Source organism: Lytechinus pictus, chromosome 12 (genome assembly GCF_037042905.1).
Source record: "Lytechinus pictus isolate F3 Inbred chromosome 12, Lp3.0, whole genome shotgun sequence".
NCBI classification, from domain to species: domain Eukaryota; kingdom Metazoa; phylum Echinodermata; class Echinoidea; order Temnopleuroida; family Toxopneustidae; genus Lytechinus; species Lytechinus pictus.
The window spans coordinates 30,770,622-30,784,957 of record NC_087256.1 but is presented as its reverse complement, the minus strand read 5'-3'; the positions used below and the strand labels follow the sequence as shown (position 1 = coordinate 30,784,957).

Genomic DNA, 14,336 nt, shown 5'->3' with positions numbered 1-14,336 from the left:
GACAACTATTCAGCATTTTTCGTGTCAAAGGATAGAAAAATCCCATTTTTCCATTTCCAATTTTATCAAATATAACCAAGGTAAATACATGTACATAATGTACAAGTAGAAAATATTAAAATTTTCTTACAATAAGCCCCCTGCCTATTATTTTCACTTGTTATTTTTTTCATGGATTCATCCTACACTTCAACAATCGAGGGAAGTCTCTCTTTTTTTGGTAAATTTTCCATGTTTCATGAACTAAAGTCAACACCCAGAATAAGTTATTGTGGTACCGCTAAAAGTTTACCCAATTACCAAGTTGATCCAAAGTAATACCCTGTTTTAAGAAGTACATGTACATGGTGTAGTGAAGAAAAGGCTTTATCTGAAAGAAATAGTTCAGAGTCTCCATCGTGCAAAGTGTCATAACACACGTAAAGTGACAGAGAAAAAGCAATAGATCATTAAGATACAGGTTATCGGGTGATTCAAGTCAAGTGTAGAATAACACAGCAAACACAGTGTAACAAATCCCTACGTGTCTGTTTTTTTAGAAGTAGAGGGGAGAACATAGAATATGATAGCACCCAAATAGTCCATTTATCTACATGTACACAACAAAGTAGGGCAAACCTCACAACAAATCACATGAAGGTTAGTGAAACAGTCCCACCAACATAATCGATTCCAAAGCAATGAAAGCTATTGTGTCATTCATTAATGACATATCACTGGTCTGGGCCCCGGTAACACAAAGGTTAGCAATTAATCGCTAAATGAAATGGCCTATCAAGATCATCGTTGCATGCACATTTCGCTCAATAGACTGACTAGGAACCAATCAGAATTGGTCTTTCAAATTAGCGATTAATCACTTATCTTTGTGTTTTGGGGCCCAGTTTGGAGTCTGTATCATTGGTGTGACTGTGAACACAAGGGAGAAAGGGAGGGGTAGAGGATAGAAAATGCAAAAAGGGCTTAATTACATTCTACCTACAGTACAAAAAGGGCTTTAAAGAGTGGATGGGATAAGGATAGCTGCAGGTTTATCTATATAAAGAGAGAAAAAAGGACTTACATCGACCTTGCCCTTGGCTGCAAAAGGTTTCGGAATGCTGCTAGATGGAGCGGGCGTGGTCACGGGTGAAGGGGTGCGGTCTCCATCATCTAAGATACTGACCTGTAAGAAGTAATATATCATGGTGTATAAGGTGAATTTTCACAGAGGTTTAATTTCCAGAAATTCTGCAACCATGTAACTGCTAAAATTTCTAATCAGCAATGTTTAATGTATATATTTGTTGAAGTACATAGAAGCATGATTCAAAATTTGAAAATAGTAAGCTAATATGTCGAAGTAATCTAAAATCATTTTTATCTGTACACTAAAATATTGGCTTGTAAAGTATATGTGACGGCTGATCACACTAATGCATTGCGCCGGCAATCAGCATTCAGCAGATGTCGTCTATCACTCTATCTTGAAATATTACAATATCACACAGATTATACACAAGTACATGTAGGTTCAAATCTGTGATAAGCGATCACATGACAAGAGCTGCAAGGATTGCATTTATGTTGTAGATTTTGACCTAACCACAGTGAATATAATTACATCATATTCACTATTTTTTCTATTATGACAGATAAAGTTTCTTAACCCCCCCCCCCCCTTATTTTTTCCCATGGGGACAATATTTTCCCTCAAAGTGTGGAAAAGGGTAATGTCACTCACTGCTTATAAGCAGCATAATCAAGTAGTTTGATGTTTGCACTAGCTATGTATTTTCTATTATGACAGATAAGGTTTCTTAACCCCCCCCTTATATTTTCCCATGGGGACAATATTTTCCCTCAAAGTGTGGATAAGGGCAAAATATTTTGGGAAAATGTGACTCCCTCAGAGAAGCAAAATATTCTAATTTAACCGCTAGACAAAAAATATCTGTACAGTACCATTCTGAGGCACAACTTGTTATTATAATATCATTACTTCCTTGGGTTTAGAACGTGCAGTCATTCCCAGCACAGGATGCATTCAAGGAATTAATCCTACCAGATACCCACTCACTGAGCCTGGATGCAATGCAGCACAATGAAATTCTTGATGAAGGAAATTAAATAGCCTGGTAAAATATTAATGTTAACTTCCATTACTACTACTACTACTACTACGAGTTTGAGTGACATAAGACTAGCCTATAAGTTATGGACGAAATGTCTCCAAGCTGTCCTATCTATTCATTGCATTTTTTATTAATTCATAGTAAGATGAATTGTCAAGCCAAGTGTCCCTAATAGAACCATCAATGTATGCTGCCCTCCTTCTACCCATACCTCTTCTTGCTTGTATGGGTTTCCATAGAATTAGTTTTTGTGCTAACAATTTTAGATGCCATGCCTTTCTCGGGCCATTTTACAGATCAGTAGGCCTATATTTTAATGTGATCCTTCCATGAAACATGCAAAATGACCAATAACATTAAACACCATCCAAATTCATTAAAGAAGCAAGAAATTTATCCACATGATGTTGCACTCAACCCAGGTGAGGCAAATGGGTAGGAAGTAATTCCTCAAAGCTGTGCGCACCAGAATCGGTAGACTACATTGTAGCTTAGCCAGGGTAATATAGGAGCGCCTTGAGCACCTACATGTAGCAAGGTGGATACGTGCACTTTACAAATCCTATATTATTTTATTATTATTATTAAAGGAATCATTTGACTAAGCCATAGCAAACCTTTGTGATACATGCCGTTCACCTACCTGTGATTGTCGGATGAGAATCCCATGATTATCAGGGCAGGAGAAGTACTTCTTGCCCTGGACGGTTCCATTGTTCTTCCCCTTTGGTTCATCCAATACAACACCAATCCATTTACCACTGTGTTGAATATTTCATAGAATGAATGAGAATTAATATCATTCTCAGAATTTTATCTTATAATGTTTATGATATTTTGCTTACATATAATACTCTGTTTTACTTTTACTTCTAGATAAATACCATATACTGTACATGCCTCAATTTATTTTGTCTGTATAAGTTCATTGTAATTATTTCAACCACATTACTTTATTCTGTTGAAAATGAAATAAAATAAATTGAATTAAATCCATTTTTTTGTTTTGTTCTTAGTTCATAGATGTAACTGGCACAAAGGGAACCCTAACCTTACAAGCCCTGTTTTTTTTCAGGTGTTTTCCTTGTCCCTTCTATCTATACTTCCATAATTGCTGTTTATTTTCTGTCTTTTTTGTTTGTTTTAAGATTATAATGAAGATTTGTATAGACTAAATGTCAAAAAAACACCTTCTGTAACACACATGTATGTACAGAAAGACTTATTTTATCTACAATGTATATCAAACTGAATAAAGGGAGTGAGCATCAAGGTCATTGCATTGAAATTGATTAAAAAGCAATGAATTACATTTTTTGTTTGCTATTTATCGCTACACATGTACATTGTATGTAGGTCAACAGAATAATCAAACACTTTAAACATAGATAAAATGCTACTTGCAGTACAATGTAATTGAATGTAAGGCTGCTTCTTGTAATAATTTCAATTGTGCTATACCTTGGGATTAAGCTCCTATGTAATACAAATTACTGTACTTTGCAATATCCTCATTGGATATTTGTGCATTTATAATAGACCAGTTCGTAGTTACATCAGGGACAATTTTGGTCAAATGACCTTTCATTTATTTCATTGTGATAGGCAGATTTCAAAGCAGGATATAACATATGCATGCCTCACATAGCAGGATGAAGAAATTGAATTATACCAGGTGACTAGAATAACACACCATTGAAGACTCCATGAAGGTATTTGTTGCATTTCTACTTTGAATGCATATTATAGCATGTTGTACAATGTACACGTACTTGGCAAACTGCAGTGAATTACCAGTCGTGGACGCATTTTTGTTCTTTGTGGATGCAAATGAAAAACACAATTGAAAAGAATATATGAATAATCAAGACACCAAAGTTGGTGCTTATCTCATTAAATTTTAAACCACCATGCCACTTTAGTACAAATGACCTTTCTCTGATCATGCGCAGAATCTTCTGATCATGAGCAGAATGGAACTATGAACTGGCTTATTGCATGCACTGATAATAGTAATAGGATGCTGTGTGAATTTACATTTAAGAAAATAACATCACTGCACAATTGATTTCTTGACCCCTACCCCTTGGAGGACAATCCCCCCCCCCCACAAAAATATAGATAGAATAAAAAATACAACACTTACGCTGCAAAGGTTGTTGTTCCAACAAATGCTACCTTTCCTAACCATCCTTTCCCGATGATCTCTACCCGGGTACCAATCTTGACTGGCTTCTCAGCCATACTCTGTCTTTCTTTCTGCAAATAAAACAATGAATTTTCTTGTAATTCAACAAATTATAAATGTGAAAAAGTTGCATTTTCCAGTCAGAAGTTAATCAGGACATTTAAACAAATATAAGTTTAAGTATATTAAAAAAGGTAAAAAATACAAAATTGCAATGTAAAGGTATAAAGGTGGATCTCAATGACTCCAAATGTGCCATTCTAATTAATGATTATTTTGCAAGAAACTCTCATTTGAATGTTTGTACACACGAATGTAGTCGAGTTAAATAAAAATAAATAAAACTCCATCCATATGCATGACAGATGAAATTCAATATCATTAAGGCTCAGTTCTATGGAGTAACCTTCTAACGTTAGACTCCTTTTAGGACAGCATTCAAAAGACAATAGGCACTATTTTTTCATCAAATGTAATGATCTATAAAACGCATTTTCCAGTCTTCTATATTTCCTCATTTTGTTTAAATATTTTGTATCTTGTAATCATATTTCCATTTCAATGCATCTTCATTTAATCCAGTTCTTGTTTTAAATTTGTATATATTTATGAAGATCGTTTCCAACAAGCCATTTGCTTTTTATGATCCTGAAATGTAACTTAGGATAAAGCATTTTCACAAAACAATTTAATCGTTCATAACAAATTGATAAGCAAATACATGTGTATGTAAGTGTGCCATCGCCCACCGGCATCACACATTCATCATCCCTAATCTAAGGATATTGATAATGATTAATATCAAATTTTGCATATTCCATTATTTTCCAGCTTAGCTGGCTAATCACTAGGTCTCTGCCGAACTTTGTTCAGGTGAGACAAAAAGTGAATGGAGGAGCAAACAAGGGAACCAGTGCATGTGACTGAATAAAAGCGCTTCACCATAAGGCCAACTAATTACAAACAGTTGCAGTTTCCCTATATTGTCATCTTTAAATAATCATTTACCAATGAGAACTTCATAGCAGACTGGAGAGAAGAATCTGGAAATACATCACCCTGATCATTTTCCTGGGTCGCCATATTCAAACACGATTTTTCACAAACTGCACTCGTAAACTTGAACCTGTACGTGCACAAGTCAACTGCTGACAATGACAGTAGATATATGCACAACCTACATGTAGTGTAGAAGTGCACAATGTTCGAATTGATGCTTGAATTGTACAAAAATTTCACAGGCTCCTCTCTGAATAAGACTTAGATTACCAGAACCTCAAAAGGCCATTTACTGGAATAAATCCTATTCAAATTTCATGCATACCTTCTAAACAAATGTCATTTAAGTCAACCTTAATCTTTGCAGACATATTGTAGCAGTAAGTATTGTACAGGTGTGGTTCATTCCTTGAACACAGGGTAGTGAAATACCTTGTTACTAGGTGTCAGGCAATGAATAAGTATACTGATGAGTATTTCATGAAACAATGAGTGATTTTAACTGTTTTATGCTCCTGGGCATCATTGTGTATCTAATTGGCTGAAAGCAGATACCTTAATACAGTCATTGAAAATCACTGACAAAGACTTTCCATGAAGTGATCCCCTGGACCTGTTCTCACTACGCTTTCTAAAACTAGTTTACTGGAAAATGGTTCAGGAAACAAGTTTGGAAGACCGCTTTGCTAGCGTTCCCATTTGATCACCTGAAAGTAGTTTTCAAAACCACTTCATGTAAAGCGATCTTGTTGCTACGGGAACGCTCTCGATGGGGTGACACGTTTCGAGCAAAAATTGAAACCGCAGCACAGGCAATCTACACACAGTGTGTGGAGTAGCGCGCTCAAAATGTGCAAAAATCGCTTCCCGAAGAACAGTTCTGACTGTCCTCACTTACGCTAAAACCAGGTTAACGAGACAAAGCGATCTTGAAAACTACATCGTGATTGCTTCCAAGATCACTTCAACCGTTCTCACTACACGTTAAACTAGTTTCCAGTAAACTAGTTTTAGGAAGGTAGTGAGAACGGTGTCTTGGTCTATTCATAATATGCACTGGTACCTTGGATTAGAACCTGGTATTCACACACACGCCTGTGAATTTAATTTCTTTGTCATATGTACCTTTACTCTTACCACGTGCAATGAAATTTCATTAATGAGAAGTATTTTATATCCAAAGCAGGGGTTGTGGAACCGCGAGGGAGGATAGTGGTGGATTTCAGCTCCCCCTCCCACTTCTTTTAGTGAACATTTACATGAACGTTATGATTTTTACATGAATGCATGTTGACCCCTAAATCCTTTTTTACTCAACCCCCCCTTCAAAATCGTTCTGCAGTTCCTCCGAACAAATAGTTTTTAGTTTTGTTCAACTGCATCAAATGTCATGTATTTTTGTGATAGCGGTCTCATTCAAGTACGACTACACTCTACATGTACAAAAAGGACTGTACTCAACGGATGAAGAAGAAACACTTAGGAGTTTTGTAAAGGAATGTATCAACATTCAACAATCTCCAATGGCAACTTATCACAAACACAAAAATAAAAAACCTCCTAAAAAACACACGTAAATAAGACAATGCTTTGTAACAAACAGCTTTGAGTGAAATAATTTTACATGAGTTTTCCTACCAGTAATGACAAAACATTCCCTTTTCAATGATCACAGGGATCATGTGAGATTTGCAAAACCTAGTAATATCAATCATACGTATCTGTATGACATCTAATATCTCTCTTGACACTTTTCATATTGTTACCCTTCAGTGGAGAGCTTGATCTAAAAAGTTTTGAGTTTTGACCATTCTGATTTTTTTAAATTGTGAAATATCTTTCCCACTAGGGCAAGGACTAAAACATTTGAACACCAATCAAGCAACTGCTAATAACCTTTTTGCCATCTTTTTAAACTGTTTGACCGTATGAAAAAAAAAATCCATGAGGCTGCTAAAATTTCACATTTCACCTCATAACATGAATGAAACAAATTTTATGGCGATGGATAATCCAAGAACAAGTTATAGAATAATTGATAGTGAACCTATTTATGGTTTCAGGTCCTTTTTCTCAACTTAAAAAAAAGTAGGCCTATTACATGTATCTTCAAGATGAAGTGCACACCATGAACTTTACCCATACTATCCCCTGCTCAATCTTAAAGCTGAAACAATCTTCCTTCTTTTTCAAAAACTTTGCAGTAAACAATTATTTCATGAGAAAGTCTTTTAAATTAAAGCTACATGTAATATTCACCAAATCGTTGTAGATGTAAATCTGGATCATTGGTACATTCCTGTTTGAGGATTGTCCCAGAAAACAAGGATATCTTTATAAACAAAGACAAATCCCATGTTTAATAATTGAGATTGTCATTGTTTATGAGCACAGTTTGTTTGTTTTTTCACTTCCCCTGCAGAAGCAATTACAGGAATTGAGAGTGCTTAAAATATAAGCTGTGGCCTCTATTCCCTCTACAGTGCGTATAAAAAAAAACGGGATATATTTGAAAAGTTTTTTTTTTCAAATTATGATCTCTATATTTTGGTGTCAATACATGCTCTGGAGTCTTATCCTCCAAATGCCATTAAAATAATTTTGTTTCGTTCATGCTTGAGCGAACATGGAATGTTTTTGTCTGGGGTTAAAAAGGAGGCTTGCGCCAAAATGGCATAAAATGATAAATATGATGGTCGGACTTCTTGCTAATCAGCAGACTTCCTCTTAACCTTTTCATTATCTTTGCCATAATTTTCGAATTATGCGGTCAAAATTCATTTCCAAATCTACTTATTTGCTCGAATAATTCTGTTGTTGTTCCTTTTTAATATGTTCTCTTTTAGCTTTGAATATTCCTTCTTTAGGCAAGAACATTTATTTTTTTAACCAAAGTATGGGAGAGCGCTTTTTTTTTCAAATCCTTTCATTGTGTGCTACAAAGGTTATGGTGCCTTTGAACAGTGGCATACTGATCGGTGGGGGCTAGGGGTACTCCCCCCCCCCCCCAAATAAAAAATAATGACCCAAAAAAAAAGTGGAAAGGAAAATAACAGAATCATAGAAAGTGAAATATGATATCATTTTCTGAATATTATGTCAAAATCACAAAATTTGATATTTTAATTTAAAAAGTGGAAATTTTTGCTTGCTCGCTTCACAACTTTTTAATACATTTTACCTGATCTGCCATATCTTGCTCCTTAAAACTTGACTCAATAAACCATTGCCATTGAAAGAAATGAATCCTTTCCTGTTTGTCCTGTCAAGCACATAATTAAACTTGGTGAAGGATTCAATAACCCCTTGAAAATAGGATTCATGTCTTTTATAGGTACCATAACATAATTTGTTTCACATTATAATTTTAAAGGTACCATAACATAATTTGTTTCACATGATAAAAGGATTTGAATAATTACAAATTCTACCAATTAATAATGCAAATCTTATTACTTGGGTTGACAAAAATTCTTCTTTTCTTACTTATGAAGGAAAATTCAAAGGTAAAAGAAGTTTAAATGAAAAACAATATTATTCAGGTAAATCAATAAATTTGTAAATGAAATTTGACAGCATAATTCAACAAGTGGAATGCCTCTGGCCGTCTCACCTGCATCACGCGATTCAATATAGCAGCAGTGCTGATTTTGAAAACTACTATAACTCGCACAAGATGTTCAGTGATACTTGGTTACTCTTATTTCCACGTTTTATGAACTAGACCAATACACTTATAGAGATATGATGGCAATTCAACAAATACCCCCAACGTGGCCAAAGTTCTTTGACCTTACATGACCTTTGACCTTGATCATGTGACCTGAAACTCGCACAGGATGTTCAGTGATACTTGATTACTATTATGTCCAAGTTTTATGAACTAGACCAACACACTTTCAAATTTATGGCTGTAATTCAACAAATACCCCAATTTGGCCAAAGTTCATTGACCCTAAATGACCTTTGACCTTGATCATGTGACCTGAAACTTGCACAGGATGTTCAGTAATACTTGATTACTATTATGTCCAAGTTTCATGAATCAGATCCATAAACTTTCAAAGTTATGATGGTAATTCAACAGATACCCCCAATTCGGCCAAAGTTCATTGACCCTAAATGACCTTTGACCTTGGTCATGTGATGTGAAACTCATGCAGGATGTTCAGTGATACTAGATTAACCTTATGTATAAGTTTCATGAACTAGGTCCATATATTTTCTAAGTTATGATGACATTTCAAAAACTTAACCTTAGGTTAAGATTTTGATGTTGATTCCCCCAACATGGTCTAAGTTCATTGACCCTAAATGACCTTTGACCTTGGTCATGTGACATGAAACTCAGGCAGGATGTTCAGTAATACTTGATTAACCTTATGGCCAAGTTTCATGAACTAGGTCCATATACTTTCTAAGTTATGCTGTCATTTCAAAAACTTAACCTCAGGTTAAGATTTGGTGTTGACGCCGCCGTCGCCGCCGCCGTCGCCGTCGGAAAAGCGGCGCCTATAGTCTCACTCTGCTATGCAGGTGAGACAAAAATTATGGCAAAGATAATGAAAAGATCAAGAGGAAGTCTGCTGATTAGCCAAAAGTCTAATCATCAAATTTATCATTTCTGCCATTTTGGCGCAAGCCTCTTTTTGAGCCCCCGACAAAAACGACCCGTGTTTGCTCAAGCATGAACAAAATTTATCTTTTAAAATGGCATTTCAAAGATAAGATCTCAGAGCATCTATTAACATCAAAATATAGATATAATAATTTGAAACAAATTTTTTATAGACTTTTCAAAACTGTCCCGGTTTTTTTTATACGCCTTGTAGTTCACCATTTACAAGTATTTTTCATGTACTTGCCGTCTTCCTACAATTTTGTTATGAAACCTGATATTTACAGTGACTATGCACTCGATTGACATCAGCCAACATGTCAGCACTTTCTCTACACTTCTCGTGTAGAGAAATCATTACATATACAGTCCCTGTAAACATGGACGATACTCGTTTTCAGACTGGCGCTCCAAGTTTTGTCCAAACTCTTGGGACAAGCCTTGTCACGGTAGACAGCTGCACATTCTTGTTAGGGTTTTTTGTACTGTGTTCTAGGCGTTTTTTCTGTTTTATTTTTTTATTTTTTTTACATATTTTGTTAAATATTGTCTTTTAAGTCAAGTATGAGATCGATATCACAGAGTATCTTTTAATTGTAGAGATGTATAAAATATTTTATTCTATATACATTTTTATATCAAATTTTACAATTATTGACGTCTCACGAAAATGATAACCGACCAATCAGGTAAACGAGTACGCGTATCACGTGACCTGAAAATCAGCTTTGTACCACTTCAATTGCACTCCACGGTGACCGGACCGACTGCCAAGAAAAGCTGGAAATAGGACTCAAAATGTAAGTTTCCTTTATTTTATTACATTTAAACTAGGATAACATGGGCTATATTTAAATTTTCACTCAATCATAAAACGAAAAGGAACAGACCAGCATACAACTCGTACTTAGTGAGTAATATCACTAAATACTTGGGTGCAGGAAACACAAACCGGTTTTTGTGGTATTGTCGCCTATGAGGTCCATACATATTAATGTTAGGACCTCATTGGTACTAGGAGTGACTAACAATTTCCTCACATTATCACATGTATTATCACTGCCGATTCCAAAACAAAAACATCTCAAACGCAAATTGCACATGCGCAGGGATCGCAGCTCAAGATCATGAATATCATATTCACAAGTCGAGAGATCTATTCCTAAACAAAGGCTTAAGTCTGTAACTGTAGACACTAATGTAGGTGTAGACCAAAAGCTTTTGTCTCTGTTCCGCTGAAATCCGTTGGCTCCACTCACCAAATACAGAGACCAAAGTTCTAGCTCGATCTGTACAGGGACTCAATGGCCATTAACCCAGAGAGCTCCTGCCCGCGCAGCGGGCGGGAGCCCAGAAGCTTACCGTGTATTTGACCATATTCACCGGACTAGGGTGATTTATGGTCTAAATATTTCTCCAAATGAATTGTGAAAACAGAAAGTATACAATTACCACGATTATATGGATGAAGGTCTAACGAGTGGCAGTTTCCTGACATCTGGGAACAGACTGGAACCTCAAAAAAACGAAAAGTTCTCTCCTCTACCCCAGTCTCGATCGGCCATTTTGTTACGATTTTTAACAAAAATGGCCGATCGAAACGGGGGTAGAAGGAGAGAACTTTTCGTTTTTTTGAGGTTCCAGTCTGTTCCCAGATGTCAGGAAACTGCCACTCGTTAGACCTTCATCCATATAATCGTGGTAATTGTATACTTTCTGTTTTCACAATTCATTTGGAGAAATATTTAGACCATAAATCACCCTAGTCCGGTGAATATGGTCAAATACACGGTAAGCTTCTGGGCTCCCGCCCACGTAGCGGGCGGGAGCTCTCTGGGTTAAATGGCCATATGTTTATGTATTAAGTTCGGATATTAGTGAAGTTGCGCGACAGACGAAGTAAGTCACTGTTTTTTCCCCTTTTAAGTTTTTATTTCCCCGTTTTGGAGCATTTCAGGCCAAAACGGAATAATAATTTTTATTATGGTAGTTCTTTTTATATATTCATATGAAATAAAGACAAAAATCAATGAGCCCGTCGGGGGGATTTTGCATTATTAACCCCCTAATGGTGGCTGCACGATAGCGAGCCGTCTGTGTACGAGAAATAAAAAAAAATTAAAATGTTAAAAAACTCCTTGAAACAGCTGCCAGCTGTCTAATGTAGGTGTTACATTAACTTGTCTTAAATAAAGATCAAGATCTCATTCTGAAAATGAATATGCAAATAAAATAGCGAAACGGTACAATCCCGATTTAAAGACTCCCTATTAAAATAAACTTTGCCCATTTCATAATTAACACTGACTTGTCATGCTTGTTGCTTGTCTTTTATTATGTTAGATTCAAATGTGTTGAAAACATGAACAATGACTGTGTTGAACATGAACATGTGTTGAAAACATGAACATGTGTTGAAAACATGAACAATACAGTAAACATTACAGACTTTGTCCGTCAAAACATTACACAATATCAAGCATGTGGGACCACAGCTTATTATTGGGAGTAAGGATAGGGCAACGCCTTCTCTCAAAGCCGATATTCAGACTTTTAAGTCTTGGGTAGACTTGCTATATACCAATATAATAATGACACCATAGTTTCTGCTTATTAAATAAGAAATATGGGAACAAAAAGTTACCTAGTCACGACCAAAATCCACTTTTCCGAAAATTTCCTACTCCCTCCCTGTTCGTCAGATATCGAGACAATGTCATTAACGTACCGTAGAGGGCGTCAACACTTCGTGCTCGCACTTACTTGTTGTCACCGAGTCGTGGTGCCCGGTGGTGCCCCACTGGCCCAGTCCTCAGTAATAATTGTAGCTTATAGTAATACCCCCCCCCCCCCTTTCTCTCTTTTTTATATTTTTTTGATAAATGAGCATAGTGTTCACTTTTTGGCAGTTCCACTTCCCTCGGGTTGACATGATATCTCCAGCGTAATGCCTCCAGTATTTAATTTTTATGATAGGGTGAAAACTATGTGCCTCTAATTTTTACCTAAGCTAATACCTGTATGCATTGGTACTTTGTAATGGCAGTAGCCCCGGCCCTATTAAGTGAAGTTGTAATCTGGATCTGGATGGTTGATGTACAAACGCCTGGTTTGGCTATCCCGTACATTTTTGGCTACAGTGCATGAAGTTGGATGTGTACTTAATGTATTTGGATCTTTGCAAGAAGTTCTTTAAATTTGGGGATTGGTGTAGCCTCCCTTACAGTATCAGGGAGTTGATCCACACTGGAAGTGGATTCAAATCATAGAGATGCGCAATATTAATCTCTATGGTTCAAAATTAAGCCTGCCTCCTGCAGGCCACTATTTTAATTGTACTGCACATAGAATGGAAACTTGTCGGATCCCCCCCCCCCCTTCTCTCCCCCCCCCCCCCCTCCCTCTCTCACTCTCTCCCCGGCTCCCCCTCTCTCACTCTCTCCTCATCTCAATTTCTCATTCTTATTTGTCTAATTAATTTATTGGTAAAAGCGATCCGATTTAGTTTTTATTCATTTTTTTAGATTGGTATAATACTTTATCTCTGAGTTTGGTAGGCCTCTGTATCATAATCACTCATAAATAATTACAGATTTCAGGTTAGGATCGTAATTTTTGACGATTTAAGGTTCAATTCAAAATTCAAGATTATTTCGTCAGTCCATAAATGTAGGCATACAAAGATATTTAGCTTCCATTGACTTTAGAATATAAATACTATGTAATGTGTTACAACAACAATAGAAAACTATATACACAAACAAAATAACTAGCTTTCTGCAATAACTCAATATCCATTAAAATTCATAATTCAATTGGGAAGGTGTATATATGCTGCTAGACCCCCCCCCCGTCCCTAACGGGGTATGTACATTTTAGATTTCGTAATAAATAATTATACAAGTTTTCTAAAACATTGTGAAACACAACTGAAATTGCACGGGGGTGTGGCAAATGTGACCTGATGGTTTATCAAGATTTCATTTTAAAATTAAAAGTTTTACCTATTTAGTGTATAACCCCCAATTATAACGGTTCATGCCAGGGGCCGCGGAAGCGGGGGGGGGGGGGGGCTGGGGGGCTTCAGCCCCCCACTTTTTTCCAAAACCGTGTACAAAAACGTAAAAATTACCATATGATTGCAATTTTTTGCATGGTCAGCCCCCCCCCCCCCACTTTCAAAACCGTTCCGCGGCCCCTGCATGCATACGCCCCGTGCTCATGGGAGATCACTTTTCATTGACAATATCTGATACTGGCAATTTCTACAATATCCCTCCAAAGTATACATCCTTCTAGTTCAATATTAGTGTACAATGAAAACAGCAACAACTCCCTTGTGATATACGATCTCGGCTACTCTGCACCCCCGGGTCTGCACCCTCGCTTATGTTCTCAGCATAATTTTTTACGGCCT

At 36.5% G+C, this 14,336-nt stretch overlaps 1 protein-coding gene across 5 annotated transcripts in view; it reads right to left on the bottom strand.

The window, feature by feature from the left end:
- The window catches only part of LOC129272785 (dynactin subunit 1-like), a 48,592-nt gene extending 35,938 nt beyond the window's left edge, over window positions 1–12,654 (bottom strand). For 3 of the 5 annotated variants that reach the window (XM_064107600.1, XM_064107602.1, XM_064107603.1), the window contains exons 1-4: window positions 12,564–12,649; window positions 4,261–4,373; window positions 2,758–2,875; window positions 1,064–1,165 (exon numbers count right to left, since the gene is read on the bottom strand). In XM_064107600.1, coding sequence (XP_063963670.1) covers window positions 1,064–1,165; window positions 2,758–2,875; window positions 4,261–4,358 — 318 coding nt within the window. In that variant the 5' untranslated portion in view covers window positions 4,359–4,373; window positions 12,564–12,649. Of the gene's footprint in view, window positions 1–1,063; window positions 1,166–2,757; window positions 2,876–4,260; window positions 4,374–12,563 lie in introns of all 5 variants that reach the window. The other 2 variants (XM_064107604.1, XM_064107601.1) reach the window with 2 other exon arrangements.
- Between the last annotated feature and the right edge of the window lie 1,682 nt (window positions 12,655–14,336).